Below are 19,719 nucleotides of genomic sequence, written 5' to 3'. Positions count from 1 at the left end.
TGGCTTTAGAACACAACATAGCACAGAGACAGCTCTGGTTAAAGTCACAAATGACATTCTAATAGCCTCTGACAAGGGACTTGTCTCTATTCTTGTCTTACTCGATCTTAGTGCTGCATTTGATACTATCGACCATGATATCCTATTGCAAAGACTAGAGCACTTAGTTGGCATACAGGGAACTGCTTTAGGCTGGTTTAGGTCTTATCTATCTGAACGCTCTCAGTTTGTACGTGTCAACGATGAATCTTCCATGCAAACCAAAGTTAGCCATGGAGTGCCACAGGGCTCAGTGCTTGGACCTATTTTGTTCACCCTATATATGCTTCCATTAGGCAATATTATAAGGAATCATTCTGTAAACTTTCATTGTTATGCGGATGATACTCAACTATATTTATCAATCAAGCCTGATGAAATTAATCATCTAAATAAAATTCAAGACTGCCTCAAGGACTTAAAAACGTGGATGACCTTAAATTTTTTGATGTTAAACACGACCAAAACTGAAGTTATTGTACTTGGCCCGAAGAATCTACGAAACAAATTATCTAAAGATATATTAACTATGGATGGCATTAATTTGGCCTCCAGTGAGACTGTAAGGAATCTTGGTGTTATATTTGATCAGGATTTATCCTTTAACGCCCACATAAAATCAATTTCAAGGACCGCCTACTTCCATCTACGTAACATTGCAAAAATCAGGCATATCTTGCCTCAAAACGATGCAGAGAAACTAGTCCATGCATTTGTTACTTCAAGGCTGGATTATTGTAACTCCTTATTATCAGGGTGTACCAAGAAGTCAGTCAAGTCGCTTCAGCTGATTCAAAATGCTGCAGCTCGTGTACTAACCAGAGTTAGGAAAAGGGACCACATTACTCCTGTTCTGGCTGCCTTACACTGGCTCCCTATAGAACACAGGATAGAATTTAAAATTCTTCTTCTCGCCTACAAAGCCCTTAATGGGCAGGCGCCATCTTACCTTAAAGAACTCATTATACCCTATTGTCCTACTAGGGCATTGCGTTCCAAGAATGCAGGGTTGTTGGTTGTTCCTAGAGTCTCTAAAAGTACAATGGGAGCCAGAGCCTTTTCTTATCAAGCTCCACTTTTGTGGAATCAGCTTCCAGTTTGTGTTCGGACGGCAGACACCCTATCCGTTTTTAAGAGTGCGCTTAAGACTTTCCTTTTTGATAAAGCTTATAGTTAGGGCTGATTAGATTCAGCCCCTAGTTTTGCTGATATAGGCTTAGTTTGTCGGGGGACATCTTACTTCTTCCTTCTCTCTGTCTATACCTGTGTACTCTCATGTTCCGATTAACCCAGCTTCCCCAAATTTCTTTCTTTTTGGTGTCTATATACGCCGGGATCCGGAGTCATGGATGATCCTGCGGTCCTGTGTCATGGATTGCGAGTCCTGGATCTTGAGTCGTGGCTGCGGTCCTGGATCATAAGTCCTGGATGGATATCCTCGTGGATTCATCTTCTTATTATACACACATGCATTTCAAAACATTTGGACTACCTATGTTGCAAATGTATTATCTTTTCAATTTACACACGGCATCTATTGCACGTCTGTCCGTCCTGGGAGAGGGATCCCTCCTCTGTTGCTCTCCCTGAGGTTTCTCCCATTTTTCCCTTTAAACTGTGGGGTTTTCTCTGGAAGTTTTTCCTTGTACGATGTGAGGGTCTAAGGACAGAGGGTGTCGTATTGTCATACTGATATTCTGTACAAACTGTGAAGTCCACTGAGACAAATGTAACATTTGTGATATTGGGCTATATAAATAAACATTGATTGATTGATTGATTGATAATGTAAACATTTACATTATATTTATGATTATTTAATATATAAAGACTATATATTATTGAATTACAAGATTAGATATACTTTAGTTGATCTAAAATATTGATGTGTTCAAATGCTCTTCAAAACACAACTGAAAGTCCATGAAACTTGTCTTTCTGTATTTGTGAATGAAGCGCCATCTCCTGGTTAAAACCTGAAATTGAAAATCTGGCAACGCCCTCTTGGAAAATAGTGGGAGGGCTTAACATTCCTCTATACCAGGGGTGCTCACACTTTTTCAGCATGAGAGCTACTTATAAAATGATCAAGTCAAAATGATCTACCTACTACAAAAAATGCAAAACATATATTTATTTATAAATATATTGAGGATTCTTTATATCGCATGAGCCAATATTGCACAACACAACACAATTAACTATGTACATTTTTTGTCATTACCCGAGTTTACTCTGATGACTTGCACTGAATTGAATCAGCCAGGGATGCATAGTCCGGACGGTAACTGCTGACAGCCAGCCTCAAGCACACTTCCAAATGTTCATCAGTCATGGTGGAACGGTACTTGGACTTGATGATCTTCATGTGGGAAAAGGCTGACTCACATAAATAAGTGGAGCCGAATAATGCTGTCAAGGAGGTAGCACATTTCCTCATGTTGGGGTACTTTACCTCTGTGAGTAAGTTCCAGAACTGTCCATGAGCTCTGGACTTCAGCTCAATGTCAGCTTGTAGTGTCAAAATCTCATCTTCCACTACAGAAGAGTTCAGGTGAAACAGTGTTGCAATTTTTGATGCGAGTGAATCAACCTCAGCATCTTCCCGAAAAGGATAGCACATGAATGTAGCGACTGGCTCGAGCAAAGAAAAGTCTTGAAAGCGTTTGTCAAACTCTGACAGACATTTGTCAATCTGCTCTGTGTAGCGTGCAGTGTCAAGTTGCACACAGGCCTTCCTTTGCATCTCCAGCTCTGACGCCAGGTTCTGGAAGTTTGCCAAATCATGGCGCTGCAGCTTTGAGGAGAGATGTTGCATCTTTCGTTTGAAAGCATTAACCGAGCTGATCATATTGATCACTGTTTTGTCTTTTCCTTGCAGCTGTAGATTAAGGTCATTCAACATGTTGGTCAGATCGGTTAAAAATGCCAAGTCTAACAGCCACTGACCGTCATTTAGTTGCGTGTATTCTGCATGTCCAGCTACACGGAAAAACTCCTTAATCTCCGGACAGAGCTCTCGAAATCTTTGCAGGAATTTCCCCCGACTAAGCCATCTCACGTCAGTGTGTAGCAACAACTCAGAGTGGTCGCAGTCAGCATTCTCCAGATGTGCACGGAATAGCCTTCTTTGAAGAGATCTGGCGCGAATAGAACAGGCGATCTTCGTTGCAACATCCATGATCTCTTTCATGTTGAGCATTTTAGCGCATAACGCTTGTTGGTGGATTATGCAATGGTAATTTAGGAAGTCCGGGAAAGCATCGTCCTGCCTGCACTTTGCAATAAATCCATTCAAGCGGCCAACCATTGCGGGTGCTCCATCCGTGGTGATAGACATCAATTTGTACACTGGGAGCTGAGTTTTCGCGATAAAGTTTTTAAACGACTGAAATATGTCCTCTCCTCGCGTCTGTTCTTTCATGGGCAGTACTGTTAATAGCTCTTCTTTTGTAGTGATATCACTAAACACCATACGAATGAAAATGCACATCTGGGCTGTGTCACTCACGTCCGTTGATTCGTCCAACTGCAGTGAGAAACACTCGCAATCTCCAATGTCCTTCCAAAGTTGCTGGGTTAAATCCTCAGCCATGGCTTCACAGCGCCGTGTAACTGTGCTTCTTGACAGCTGGAGAGCTTTGATCGAAGATAATATTTCTGCCTTATTTTTAAAGTCTCGGAACAATGAGTCAGCTGCTTCAACGAATGCCTCTTTTACCATCTCTCCGTCTTGGAAGGACTTCTTGTTATTGACGATGATGTGACTCACCCGGAACGATGCTTCGGTGGCGGCTTTCGCTTTTGAAGTTTGTTGCGTGAAAAATGACTGCTGTCCGGACAACTGGGATTTCAGTTCCTTCACTTTTCTCTTTCTCAGCTCGCTTTTCGGCGGGAAGTCGGTGTCGTATTTTCCATGAACAGTCCGAAAATGCCGCTCCACATTCCCCTTCTTTGGTATTGCTATGGTAGACTGGCAGATGAGGCAAACGCACTTGGAAAATGTCATCGTGAAAAAAAAGTCCTCCTCCCATTCCGTATGAAAGTTATACGTTTTTTTCTTCTTACTTGGTCCAGCTACCTCACTCATTTTTATACCCTTTCATAGGTTTGAGAGAAAAAACCAAAGGCTGAAAACTGGCCGTAACTCGCTGACAAGCTTGCTAGTTAGTTAGCACTTAGCGCAGTTGTTTGCTCATGCGCAGTGACCTAAGTGTCAGACAAAATTCAGATGTCATCTGACTGGCTGCCCTGTATATCAATCAAAAGACGGGATGGATGATAGGTTGACGTCAATTTTTTTAATGTCACGCGATCTACCAATAATACCTTTGGGATCGACTGGTAGATCGCGATCGACGTATTGAGCACCCCTGCTCTATACTGTAGAGATGTTAAGATTCACCGATTCGCATCGGTGCACCGGCATAAACGTTCAAGATGCGAGTGCACCGGTTGAAAGAGTGCACATCGGCTACAGTTTGGGTTGAACCGGGTTGAACTCGCGATGCATCGATTGCGTAGCGTCTTTGCATCGGTAAAAAAAACGATTCATTCATATAAAATCCCCTCATCTTGTCAACGCTCAGCAGAGACGATCTTTGATATTTGCTTCGCCACTACGGAGAACGAGAGTCTCAGTTATCAACACACACGGAAGTTGAGGAGAAAGAGAAACACAGCGCACCGAAAAATACCTACAAACGTTTGGCAACACTTCGGATTGTTCAAGAAAGACGGTGTAATAGTCATTTATGCTATATAGTTGACCGCAGGTCATAGAGAGTAATAAGGTATCCGTAGACCTTTGTATGAGGTATCTTTATTTCTTAACAGGTCTACAGCCATGATACATAGATCCGTCCTAGATGCGGACTTGCATACACACAGTATCACTCCGCAGCCGCACCCCATCAGCAACGTCCTGATGGTATATGTGCGCGGCACTATTACTACAGACGGTCAACTTGAAAAATCACTCGCAAATTGTTAACGATGCCGAGCCGCTTTAAAGTACACAAGTAGTACGAGGAACTTAGCGACGCACATAAAGAGGCGACGTGGGGTCTGCGGCTGAAAAGAGAAACCTGAAAGTGAGACATATGAGTTAAATCACTCAGTGAGGTGTTCTGTCAGAGAGAGGTGTTTAGCTTACAGCAGCCTGTGACGGCCAATAATAATTTAAATGTCTTCCTTACTGTAAGCAGTTATGAAATACCTGTTTGTGAAAGGTTATTTGTTTTCTTTATTGTTCAGATAGAAACCACTGCTTTCTGCTCACTGGTGAGCCTCTGAGTGTTAAGCACATCAGGCTTGCAGCTGTATGGGCATTGCTCTATGGTAGCTGTTATTTGCACATTGTTAATCATGAGCAATGCATCCTTACATTGTTTAACTGTGAGGTGTTATACAATCGTACTGTACTCTGGAGAGCTTTTAAAGGTAAACAAATAAACGGCATGATGGGATGTGCACTACCAAATATGTAAAGCACTTTTTTGTTAATGTATGATTTGCTGCATATAAGGAATAAAACAAAAATCCTCTGTCGTACCATATTGAAGTATCATTATTTTTGCATCGTGACCCGTCCAATTCCAGTTTTGGAAAGTATGCCGTGGTGCCATTCCATTTCAAAGAGCTGTTGACGCTCAGCGTAACCTTGTCGCACTGCCACTCCAGCATCCAATCATAGGGCTTGATGACTAATCACAGGGTTTGTAAAGCAAGGCGGATGTTGTAGTCCCAAACGATAGCTGGGGATTATGGGTAGTGTAGTGTCTTCGGAAACTGTAGTGTCTAAACTTCTAAAAAACGATTTGTTTCTCTGAATCGAAGGTTAAAAACACAAAAGCATTGCACACAATTTAAATCAATCAATATTGTGTAATTAACAAGGATAAACTGATGTTTTTTAGTGGATGAGTAATGCAGATATCACTGTGTAATCATTTGACAGTAAGGGGAATATATCCGGTTTTATTGTGAAAACTTTGAGACCGGAAAAACTGTTTTCACCCACGCAAACTTTACATGGAAGCTGCACGTTATCATGATGAGACCTCAGATCACCTTCGTAAATATCTATCAAACTATAGATCCTACACCTCCACTGGACGTGGATTCTAAAAGTACAATATACACTTCTCGCTAGAAATCTAATCAAAAAGCATTTTAATGGCCAAACTATTCTACAATTTAGGATTTTCCAGAGAGGGTTATTTGTGAATAAACGGGAGCATGTTGTTTCTTACACGACCACTAGAGGTGCTACACTTTAAAACGTGGCAATGGGTCGTAATCTAAGCTGCTTAAACAATCGACCTATGTGGTCGTTTTTTGTAGGACGACAGGCTGATTCATTGCAATGGATCACAGCTAGTCAACTATATATATGTGCAACAAAAAGCATTTGTTTTAAAATTCTTTAAGTAGAAATGTAAAGAAAGTGTTTATCACGCACCATGACACATTGAGAATCACACAGTCAATAACCGCCAGGGAGGCACCAGCTAGCGAATCTTACGAAGGGAATGATCCAAGTCCATGCAAGAGCGTTGATTCATTCATTTATTTGATCCAGTGTCAACAAAGAACGGTTTTCCTTTTCTTTGTCCTGCTGCCCTTTAGCTATGTCCTTGTTTTACCCTGGTCAAATCCATATGCCTCTGGAGCATTAATCACAACCTCCTGGCTACAATACATGATCACCTGGTGCCCAAATCACCTAGTGCCCAAAACTGATGATTAGATGATAGAACTTTATTTATTACAATTTCTATGAAAAAACAGGACATTTGTAAATGTCAAAGGGCTTTAAAATCCTGAAGGCTGCGAAATACACAGCGGAACCTGGAACCTCAGCACAGAGACGGGACCAAATCACAGAAACCAGGGTTTAATAAACATCACAAGCATGAGTCTACATCTGAGGATGAAGCAATTATGTCAGAAGTTTTTATAAATATAGGGGACCAGAGGAGCCTCAATATGAAGAGGATATTCAGAAGTTGGATTAGAGTGCAAATTGGACCGGCCCCGAAGAAGCTTTTGAACAGAAGGTATTGTCATCGTTGATCATATGAGTGGATCCTGGACGAGGGAAAAGACAAAAAAATAATGTTCTGCTCTGAAGACTTAAGGCTTTTAAAAAATGTGAAGAGGAAGTGTATAATTAAACAGGCATTCATGTATTTATAGTGGCTGTCTGAACGCTGAGAGGTGTTAGGTGCATGGCGATGATATTGGGTTGATCGAGGGATTATACATTTTTCCGAAACACAGGTGGCTTTTTAAATTTGAAGTGCCATTGGAGAGATCAATACAATAAATTGAGTTTCTGAGAAGAAAATACTTTCAACTGCACCAGAGTTCCATCCCCTGCTGACACACACACACACACACGCACATACACACGCACACACAGGTTTTTATGTAATAGCCACACTTTTCCCCAAAACCGGCCCAGTGGTGGTTTAGATGGGCTACCCTTTCCTGAGGTCCTACAGCTATGGGAGTTGGGTCAAAGTACTCAGCTCACTTTAGATAGCTGATACACCCTTTAGAACGGTTAAAAACACCACCTACTTATATTGTGGTATACACAGACATACAGGACTGTCTCAGAAAATTAGAATATTGTAATAAAGTTCTTTATTTTCTGTAATGCAATTAAAAAAACAAAAATGTCATACATTCTGGATTCATTACAAATCAACTGAAATATTGCAAGCCTTTTATTATTTTAATATTGCTGATTATGGCATACAGCTTAAGAAAACTCAAATATCCTATCTCTAAATATTAGAATATCATGAAAAAGTATACTAGTAGGGTGTTCAACGAATCACTTGAATCGTCTAATTAACTCGAAACACCTGCGAGGGTTTCCTGAGCCTTGAAAAACACTCAGCTTGGTTCAGTAAACTAAATCACAAGTATGGGGAAGACTGCTGATCTGACTGCTGTCCAGAGGACCGTCATTGACACCCTCCATCAGGAGGGTAAGACACAAAAAGAAATTTCTCAAAGAGCAAGCTGTTCACAGAGTGCAGTTTCAAAGCACATCCACAAAAAGTCTGTTGGAAGGGGGAAATGTGGCAGGAAACGCTGCACAACCAAGAGAGATGACCGCAGCCTTAACAGCATTGTGAAGAAGAGTCGCTTCAAGAATTTGGGGGAGCTTCAAAGACAGTGGACTGAAGCTGGAGTCCAGGTATCAAAAGTCACTGTTCACAGATGTGTCCGGGAAATGGGCTACAATAGCCGTATTCCCATGGTCAAGCCACTTCTGAACTCAAGACAACGGAAGAGGCGTCTGACTTGGGCTAAGGAAAAGAAGCACTGGACAGTTGCACAGTGGTCCAAAGTCCTCTTTTCAGACGAAAGCAAGTTTTGTATTTCATTTGGAAGTCAAGGCGCCAGAGTCTGGAGAAAGGCTGGAGAGGAGCAAAATCCAAGTTGCTTGAAATCCAGTGTGAAGTTCCCACAGTCAGCGATGGTTTGGGGAGCCATGTCAGCTGCTGGTGTTTGTCCACTGTGTTTCATCAAGCCCAGAGTAAATGCAGCTGTGTACCAAGAGATTTTAGAGCATTACATGCTTCCGTCTGCTGAAAAGCTCTATGGAGATGAGGAATTCATTTTCCAGCATGATCTGGCACCTGCCCACAGTGCCAAAACCACCAGTAACTGGTGTACTGACCATGGCATTACTGTCCTCGATTGGCCTGCAAATTCCCCTGACCTGAACCCCATAGAGAATATGTGGGGTATTGTGAAGAAGAAGCTGAAAGACACCAGACCCAACAATGCTAATGAGCTAAAGGCCGCTATTGAAGCATCCTGGGCATCCATAACACCTCAGCAATGCCACAGGCTGATTGCCTCCATGCCACGCCGCATTGATGCAGTAATCCGTGCAAAAGGATTCCCAACCAAGTACTGAGTGCATTAATGGACATTTTCAAATGTTTGATTGTGTTTTGCTGTTATAAATCTTTTTTTTTTACTTGGTCTGAGGAACTATTCTAATTTTTTGAGATAGGATTTTTGAGTTTTCTTAAGCTGTATGCCATAATCAGCAATATTAAAATAATAAAAGGCTTGCAATATTTCAGTTGATTTGTAATGAATCCAGAATGTATGACATTTTTGTTTTTTTAATTGCATTACAGAAAATAAAGAACTTTATCACAATATTCTAATTTTCTGAGACAGTCCTGTATGTCTTCTGACAAAAGTGTGACTTATAAGGACCAAAAAAACACTATGGGGTCTTTAAAGGGACAATAAGGCCACTCCCACAACCCTCCAAATTGACATAAATACACAACCTGACAGGATACAGCATTATGGGAGCAGTCATTTTAATTGTAAAATAAAGTAGTATTAACTCTTCTCAAACCAATACATTTGTTTAAACACATTAAAGTCAAACAGCTACGCAGGCAGAGACATACAGATCGACAGACAGAAAGACAGCTTACAGACAGACAAACAGCTACACATACTGATCGACAGACAGAAAGACAGCTTACAGACAGACAGAGAGACAGCTTACAGACAGACAAACAGCTACACAGAAAGAGAGACATACAGATCGACAGACAGAAAGACAGCTTACAGACAAACAGCTACACAGACAGAGAGACATACAGATCGACAGCTTACAGACAGACAAACAGCTACACAGACAGAGAGACATACAGATCGACAGACAGCTTACCACAATAGTTTTTTGGGCCACAAAACAAAATGGCCAGGACAACATCCAAAATGTTACATAGCTTTCCCATTATAACGCAATTTGTATCTAACTTACCACAACATTATAACACAGGACATATCTGAATAGTGTACAATTCAAACAAATGTCTCAAAAAACACATTGGATACAAATAAGAGCATCAAATCCTTTGATTAACACAAAATAAAATAGGTAAATAACCCAAATCAAAGGCTTTTCTTCATTAACAGCTTAAAACATTAAGTCATCAAGATAACCACAATATAATACAAAACAAAACTGATGGTTTCACTGTGACTGTCTCTTTCGAGCAATTCCGCGATTGCGAACAAAGTCTCTTACATGTTGTACTGTTCGTTCATCAAGCATCTTCAACCAGTTTGCAGTGATGGCACTCGGATTTGGTTGCCAGATTTCCTTTGGCAATATGAAGCTTAAAATGCCGCATTACTGCGGCAAACTCATCCTTGGCCCACAGTTTTCTTGATTGTTCTTCTGCCATTTTCATGATCCTTTCCTGAAAGATATACAATTTTTTTAGGCAGTCAGATTTGAGTTGGAAATAACTGTAATAACATATGCTTTTTATCTGAAAATTGGATACGAGTAGCACACACATGCCATCCTCTTCTCATTCTTCCTCTTCCTGCCTGTCTCCTAGCCTTAACTTTAGGACAGCAATCCAATAAGTAAAGTGACTATTGAGAAATCTTTATAAAGGTCTTGTACATGTGCTGTATTTTTTATATCAGAAAAAAGGTTACAGTTCCAAACAGAAGTGCTACCCTTTTTTTGCCACTGTCTTTTCATAAATTAATTGGGGGTCATATATTCATAGCTCCTATCTTTTTGGACAGCAGGGGTAGAATGATGGGTTAGACATTTAAAAAGTCATAGGCTGGAAATGCATCCTAGTAATAATTGACCACTCCCAAAAAGGAAACTAATCAATCAATTTTTGAAGATCAAAACTTTCTTGGCTTGGTCTTCATACTGTTTTGTATCTTATTTATAAGCTTATTTCAATGCCTTTTCCCAGTTCAACAACCAAACTGGCCTTACCTTCATAGGGAGGAGCATTCTCACTCACTGTGGATGACACAGTTTCTGCTTAACACACAAATGTTTTTGTTGTTAAATATATAATTAGTATTCTCTATTCTGTCAGACACAACTATGAGTCATGTAAGTGAGGCAACCTAACCAAATGTTCAATGTCTTGCTCTGTGATAACAGATGTGGATGCAGCACTCACAGGTTGGCTAGTTCCACACTCTGTTGATGGTGCTGCTGTCTCATCATCTTCATCATCATCATCATCATCATCATCATCATCATCATCATCATCAGAGTCACTGTTTACGTCTTCAGCATCACTGAATGAGATTTCACCTAGGAAAAAGTACAAGCAAAACTTGCATTAATATCATACATACAAACATACATAAATAAAACATACCTGAATTATTTTAGCTTTAGATATATACAATTCTGTAATAGTTTAAACAATGCAAACTCAAGAAGCTTATTCGATGTAAGTGCACACTTTAAGAATCAAAAGCCAACCTCACTTACAATGCATTTCATTTGATTGGTTAATTTTGTTTGGGAATTCAACGTTTTCCGAGAGCATTTCAGGCTGGTAAGGATGAGTACAAGTATAATTTTGTTTAAAAAAATTCTGTACAAACCTCCAATATCAATCTCGTCCAGTGATTTCCCCTGAATGCTGGAAAGCTGTCCTTTCTCCATAGTTAACAGCAGTTTGGAAATCTTGGCCAGTTGTCTGGTTGGAACTGGTAATCTGTAGAAATCCCGGTGTACCCGGATATCATGAACCAGGAAATCAGCTACCTGGTTTAGTTCATTGTTTTTTTAATTAAGCACCTGGGAGAGTGTTGCAACATGTTTTCTAAGGTGTGTCGACCTGAGGTGTTCAGGGTGCTTTGCACCACACTTGCTTGCATGAAGACGCAAGCAGTCCTGTCCTCGGTAGTAGCTTATACATTTGGGTCTTGCAAACAGGAACACATTGGTGGAACACACACCACATTCAGTTCTTTTACTCACAAGAAGGGACAGGGCATCCAACATGCTTGGTGAGAGCAGAACTGCAACCTGTCTGCCCCTCTTTCCCGTGATTTCAACTCGGCTGAAATAGTTGCAGAGCCTGTGTTCAGTCTTTGACAACCCCTTGGCAACATCTTGATGCAGTTCTGCGTTGTCTCTTTCATTAACATTTTTGAGGCGCATTTTTTAAACCTTGTTAGAAATTAAAATCAATGTTTTGATGGTATAATGTAGCTTAAACATACCGTCAGTTTAAACGCTCTTTTATACTGAAAAACCAGAAATTCTTGTGCACAAGCAGTTAAGCTTTTATTCTGAAAATCCTACATCTCCGGTTAGCATGTAGCATGTGGCTAATATACGATTTCCTAAAGAGGTGAATTGAGGAGCGAAATGACTTGGTGTGGTGAAAACCGAAACCTACTGATTTAACACTACAACGATAGATGTCGAGATACTACCATGTTGAATATTAAATGAAAGTACAGTTTATTTGAATACATTATTGTTTACAGACGAGAGTAGCATGTGACAACATCCGGAATGACCGGCAACCAAACGAGCCGAGAAGTATTGTTTAGAGTATTGATTACAGCGTTTAGAATGTGTTAAATGAAAAGTGATGAAAGAGAATATGAGGAGAAACGGCGTGTTAAGCATATATTGAATGTGAAAAGAACCTATCCTCTGTTTAAATGCAATAACGGACATTGGAGACGAGGTGAGCCGGCTGGCGGGGAGGAGCCAGCAGAGGATATATATAGCAGCGCCGGGGGAGAGATCCGCTGTCTTCTTGCTCAGGAGAACCAGATCACAGCTGTTTGTCTGACGGAACAATATTCTGTCTGTAACACTACCGCGCCTTTTTTAATTAAAGTATCCCATTTGAATCTTTTCAGAGACTCCATTTAGTCTCATTTTAAAGCTTCTCTCCTGGACGCGAGAATAAAGAACATATTTAACAACCTCCCCAGTACGTCTTCGATTAAACACTATGATTTGTGCAAGTGCAACTTTTGCAAGTTCAGCATAGTTCTGAGGCGTCACCTCCTCTTTTAAGTTGCAAATGGCAGTCTCTGCAGACTTATCAAGGTGCAGATGAAGGATCTGAACATCTTCGGTGAAGGGTAATGTTGATGGTTTATTGTATTTTGCATCGCTCAGAGTGTTCAGAGCACTGTGAGACACAAACTCAGACCACTTGGAGGTGTAGAGTTGCTGGAACATTTTAGTCGATTTCATCAGTTCACAAAATACTGACTCTTGAGCTGAGGCCAAACCCAGTACTTTGGTTCTTCCGTTCTTCTTCTTCTTCTTCTTCTTCTTCTTCTTCTTCTTCTTCTTCTTCTTCTTCTTCTTCTTCTTCTTTGTTTCTTGGTTTACAGGGGCATCTGCGGACATGTCTCCAAAGGTCCTTGCGGATGTACAATCCTTGACAGTGCATGCAGTGGATGAATTTTCCTGTCGGTGCTTCAGCCTTTGGTCTTCTCTTTACTTTCAGTTAGACCCTCCAGGAAAAAAAGTTAACTCGTCTTAACGTGACGTCATCAGCTCGCGCATCACAGAATGTAAACAACACTTTATAGAGTGAACGTGTGGAGCTCACACGATAGAGAAAACACCAAGATGAAAAAATCTAATCCATCTCATTTACCGACGAACATTTCTACTAAAGACCGGGCAAAAAGTGGGGGGAAACTATTGTGCACCCCGTGCAACTGTGTGTTGGAGCATAAGAGAAAATCGATGGTGACGACCCACTTTGATTCATTCAAACATTCGAAAATGCTTTCTGCTGCTAAGGACAAGAAAGCCAAACAACTCACGCTCACCGAGGCATCAACCTCCAAAACCCTTTCGAGGTGAACAAAGTGAGTAGCCTACAAGATTAAAGCTGGTCAGATAACGAACGAGTAAATGAAAACAGAATGAGGCGGAGAAGTGTGTGTGTGTGTGTGAGAAAGAGAGAGAGAGAGAGTGTGATTAAAATAGCCCAATTGCTTTTACAATAAATAAACATTGAAAGTGTTTAATTGAATAGTAAAGGGGTTTAACGTTAGTGGCAGGTTGTGTGTCAGAGAGAATAAATAAGACAGCCCAATATTTTAAACAATTGTTATTCTTTTCCCGCATATTTCGCATATTTCGCAACTTTCCGTATATTTCGCAACTTCCCGCAATTTCACCGCATAAAATTACATAAAAACCCTGCATGTTTAATCGCATAATCAAGGAATTTTGCCCGCGTTTTTCTGGAGGGTCTATTCAGTGTCCCTGTTCCACTCTTTAAAACGTCAGTGTTGTTTTTGAAATGTCCTTTATTCCTCATGTTTTCTATTAATATCTTGCGCTCTTTCGAGTGTTCGGGAAGGGAAAATGCATGTTTAATTTCAGCATGTGTTTTGTGCGTTCTCAAATGGCGGGAAGTTTTGCTTTGTGGTTTTCCACAAATAAAACAGTAATTTTTAGTGCTCATTGTCAGATGTTGTTTGGGAAGCTCAGCTTTAGCCTTTGGCTTTTTCTTGTATGAGTCTTTGTTAGAAATCGATGGACCAGATCAGGGGCGGCGCCAGGAGGTTGCTATAGCGTCCTCGGACGCCCCGTAGTTTAAGAGCGCATCGAGTTTAAAATACCATGTACAAGCTGATGCTGACAGCCCTGCTCCTGCCGTCCACTTGCGGCAGACCACACTTCCACGCTCACCGTCAGGCCCTGACTGGCCATCGGGAGGACCGGGAGGATGTATGTGTGGCGCGAGCGAGCGAGAGAGAGACCTTACGTGTATTGTTGTTGTTAGCATCTGGCGCTAGCTAGCTGCGCTAACGGATATAAGGAGCTGTTTAAATGAAAACAGAGGAGCGACATTTCATTGGGACATTGTACGAAAAGTCAGCACGCTCAGCACGGATAGTGCGCGCAACAGGATTGCAGCGTCCAGGCAGCTCCTGTTCGAGCGTATGCCTTGAGTTGCACATAGCTCCAACGATCCATCACACACACACACACACACACACACACAAACAAACACACACACGCACACACACGCACACACACGCACACACACGCACTTTGTATTGCATTATTGTATGAGAGAGGTTCCAGGTTGAATTCAGGCGAATATTTGTAATGTTCAGAGATTGTTGTGTTTAATATTCATGACAATATTTGTCATTGTTCAAATGATAATAAACAAACATATAAAGCATATTTGTGACCCGCTCTATCGAAATCAGTCGGAAGTCGCAACGGCTCATTTAAAAATAAACGTGGATTTGCGTAAAAAAATATTATTCGGGGTTCGGGTGTTTTGTTTGATTTTGAACAAACAAAGTCTTGGCTTTCAGAATATGAAACTTTTATTTCCAAACTCACACGATAAATACATTCTTTAAGCTTGTAAAGGGAAGATGACAGGCAATCTGCTCTTCCGCAGCGCCGCCCCCCCTCCCTCCGGCTGACATTATGAATGTAAGCGTAGAGTAGCTAATCATAAATAACACGGCAGGGTCCGTTACAGTTTGTTTTCATCTGATTTCAATTAAACAAAGTCTTGGCTTTCAGAATATTAAACTTGTTTCGGCAAATTCAGATGATAAATACAAATTTGAAGCTTGTAACGGCAAAATTACAAGCGGAGAACGGAGTAATGTAACGTCACAGCAGGCATAACAACAGCCGGTGTTTCTCGTGAGGGTTTCCCCCGGGAAAACAAACGCAATACACACAAACACAAACACATACACGTATACACACACACACACACACACACACTCGCGAGCTTCCCCCAGACCAGTAATCCAAACGAAAATATCTTTCCTCCGTAGTATTTTGATCATTTGCTCAGATCGATGGATTCCAGCGAAGAGAAAACTTTGAAGGCCTTTTCTCAAAATAATGACTCGGTGACAGTTATTATATAATGTGACATATTTCGCTTAATATTTGGAGTACAAAAACAATGATATCATTAGAGAGCTAGGAATATCCTCTTTCCAGCAGTGTATACAACTCAAAATGTGTCTGCGGGTCAATGCGACTGATTTCGATAGAGCAGGTCACATTTGTCCACTCATATGTTGATAAGACTATTAAAAACTTGAAAAATATTTCTCTAAGGTACATTTAGAACAGATAAAAAATTTGCGATTAATTTGCGAGTAATTATGGACAATCATGCGATTAATCGCGATTAAATATTTGAATCGACTGACAGCTCTAGTATCTATATATATTTATTAGGGCCGGGACTCGATTAAAAAAATGAATCTAATTAATTAGAGGCTTTGTAATTAATTCATCGCATTTTTAATCACATTTAAATATTTGACCTGAAAACAGTGAGAAGCAATTTTTTCACATGGATTTTAGTATACCATTGAATAATGACTGAATACATAAGCTTAAGCAACAAAACATTGTTTATTTTTTTCAAGGTGATACTTAACCAAGACCAACAGAAAAGTGAAATCTTTGACATAAAGTGTAGCAATAGCATATTTAGGAATATAGTAGGGGAGACCAGGGATAGTTGCAACACTTTTGGGGCTTTTCCCCAATAAGTAAAAAACCATTTACAATTGAATAGCCATTTTGCTATATTATGCATTATCAATATGTCAGCTACTGAAACAATGTCTTTAAGATGTTTTTATGGAATAAGTACAGGTTGGAAAATGTATTTTAAAAAAAAAACTCAACTGTTACAACCGTCCTTGTGTACAGGGACAGTTGTAACCCATGCAGGCACAGTTGTAACATCTTAATAACGGTTACCCTTTTTCACACTATATGACAAAAAAATAGGGAAAGCTGTCAAATTCTAAGGCAACAAGATTTTAATGGGATTTCACACATCCTCCAACAAACAATGAAAAATGAACAGAACTTGAACAGAACTTAAAACAGAACACCAGAATTAATCAGATTCACAGTTGTGGCAGGTGTAAAAGGCACTTCCATCTGTGCAGTCCTTGTGTGCCCAGGCTTTACAGGAGCAACACTGCAGCCACATCTCCTTGGACCTGGAGTAGCTCTCCAGGCACACAATGCAGTATTGGGCCTCATCTTCATCAGATGAGGCCTGCATCTTCTGCTTCTTGTTGGGTATGGTTTTTTGGCCGAAATTGATTTTTGTCTTCGCTTTAGACTTCTTTGCGTTAGATCTTTTTTTCTCAGCCTCGAGTTGATCTTTCATCGGAGTGTCTGTGAGGACAGCGGTTTCTCTTCTTTTTCTCCCCTTTGTGGTCTGCTTCCTTGGTCCAGCTTTTGGATGTGGACGGATGGACAAGGGTGAGAAAGGCGTTGCAGAGGATGATGTCCCAGGCTCCACACATGGCCTGACAGGGGATGAGGCTGCGAGTAGAGGAGAGGAGGCTGCGAGTGGAGGAGAGGAGGCTGCGAGTGTAAGAGAGGAGGCTGCGAGTGGAGGAGAGGATGCCACAGTTGGTGTTGGAGCTGCACTGGTAGAAGGTTCTGGTGGTGGGCGGTCTGTGACTTGGGATGGAGCAAAGTCGATATCATTGAAAATGTCTCTATTAAAAGGCCAAATTCCAGTGCACGCGAACCCTGCCTGGATATTTGATGGCGTTGCAGCCAGAGGAAGGGCACTTTTCACAATGCCCGGCAGATCGTAAATGGTCATTGTGGTTCCTGGATGAGTCTTCATCCAATTGTCACAGCGGCTGTTGATGTGCCTCTTCAGTGGCCCATATACAGTGCGATCTAAGGGCTGTAGTTTGTGAGAACAGTGGGGAGGAAAAGAGAGGAGGATGATCCCATGGCTCCTGCAAAAATTAATCCCCTCCACAGAAAGGTGGGAGGAGTGATTGTCCAGAATCAGCAGCACCTTTGACTCCTGTGAGCTCTTGGTATGGCTCTGGAAGTGCTTGAGGAAGACCAAAAAGTCTTCCTCTTGCATCCACCCAGACCCATTTGCTCTGCCAATACAGCCAGGAGGGCCATTGCTGGTGAAGAAGAGATGAAACTTCTTCCGGGGGAATATCATCATTGGGGGGATGGAATTCCCCAATGCATTTACAGCACATGCAAGTGTGACGAGAGTGCCCCGCTCTGCAGATGTCACACTGCCGACTTGTTTCGTCCCTTTTCTGGCAACAATCTTCCCAGGGTTTTGGACAGTTGTGACTCCGGTTTCGTCCATATTCCAAATTTCCTGTGTGACAAACTCATGCTTCGTCAGGACTGCAGACAGGTTGTCAAAAAACTTTTTCACATTTGTTCGGTTGAAGCTTGTAGCCCGTGAGAGACTGGTAGCCTGAGGTCTGCGTATGGAGAGGGTAGGGTGCCGCTTCAAAAACGATGTGAGCCAGTCAGCTCCGGCCATCTCTTTCTCTGCCCATGTTTGAGGGAAGTTGTAGTTCTTTGCCAATTCATAGGCAAACTTCCGCACCTAAAATGAATATACATTGGAAAATATTTCACTTGTCTGTTCACTATAGGCCTCAATATATTTGATCACTTACTTTTCTTTTGTTCAGTAGCCTATAGATAGCCTATTCTACCTTAATTATGACCTACCTCCTTTGAGCTGAGACCATAATATAGATCAGCTGCCTCCATCAGGTAGTCTCTCAATAGCATCTCCTGCTCTGTTGAGAACACCTTCTTTGGAGTCCAGTAGCCTACTCTTGGGGGTGTGTGTGATCCCTGACTCTCCAACCTCAGCCTCTTCTTATGGAACCGGTACAGGGTGACATGGCATATATCCAGGGACTTTGCCACTTCCCTGAATGATTTGCCATCCTGAACTTCACCTGAGGCCACCTGCAGCAGAGCAAGTGGCACTCCCCTGTCGGTCTTCCTCTGTCTGATACTTGGCATACTGTAAACACACACACACACTTTATGCCTACTGTACAGTATTTAATTCTGTTTATTTTTACAGGGACAATGCACACCAATCAATGCTTGAATGAACAATTGATCATTCAAGCAAATGAGCCATCATTGTAAATGTGCCATGTTACAACCGTCCCGTTACAACCGTCCCAGAACCACCAGTCTTGCTTCACCCCCTGTGAACCTGCCTGATTGCTGGCTTGACCCATATTTAGCTAGCTATATTTATAGCTTACAAAACAGTGATTCTAATAATACTAGTTTGGATTCCTGGACATTTTGGACTCAAGACAGTATCCAAAAAATACATCATATCATTTTAGTTAATATTTGATCTCAGAAACACACTTTTGCTGATAACTTACGTGAGATATTCAAACGTGGCTCCTTTTTATTTCGGCGATCTTACCATCTAACTGCGCATGTGCAGAGTGAGTGTCATCACTCTAGCTTGTTTATGATTGGAGATATTGAGGGTGTTACAACCAACCCGTGTTTCAACTGTACCGGGTCTCCCCTACATTTCAGAGATTCAGGTAGCCTAGACCTTCTGTAAACTATATATATATATATATATATATATATATATATATAACACTTTGTTTTTTAAGTAAAACACAATACTTTCGAGTACATTCAGAACATTGGAAACCCTGACTATTAGAAAACATCTCTCTGATGCTTCAGAGGCCATAACAGACTTTGTTGATTTACCAACAGTTGATTTAAAAGATCTAATCAATTTCAGTCCAACTCTCTCAATAACCTTGGCCAAAACAATAAACAGTTCAACATAAAGTGCCAGTTGCACCAACAATGTAATAAATAGTTCAACATAAAGTGTACCATTTTAAATAAAATAAAAAAGTGCCAGTGATTGACCTCAATCCCTCCTATTCTTCCAATATCCTGATGAAAAATAAAATCTCTCTGTTGCATAGGCCACTGTTTGATCAACGCGAATTGGGTGTGGGTCCTTGTACTCCGAGTCGGGCTAACGTCCACGC

General features: G+C 41.1%; 1 protein-coding gene across 1 annotated transcript; it reads right to left on the bottom strand.

Moving 5' to 3' along the window:
- Nucleotides 1-2,269: 2,269 nt before the first annotated feature.
- On the bottom strand, nt 2,270-4,048 carry LOC307032998 (general transcription factor II-I repeat domain-containing protein 2-like; the record flags this gene model as incomplete). Its single annotated transcript, XM_079671267.1, has 1 exon — nt 2,270-4,048. One exon carries the CDS (start codon nt 4,046-4,048, stop codon nt 2,270-2,272), a length of 1,779 nt encoding a protein of 592 aa, XP_079527393.1.
- Between the last annotated feature and the right edge of the window lie 15,671 nt (nt 4,049-19,719).

Source organism: Notothenia rossii (assembly GCF_949606895.1).
Source record: "Notothenia rossii genome assembly, chromosome: 3".
NCBI classification, from domain to species: domain Eukaryota; kingdom Metazoa; phylum Chordata; class Actinopteri; order Perciformes; family Nototheniidae; genus Notothenia; species Notothenia rossii.
Note: the sequence above shows the minus strand (reverse complement) of the source record. Positions and strands in the feature narration are given on the sequence as shown.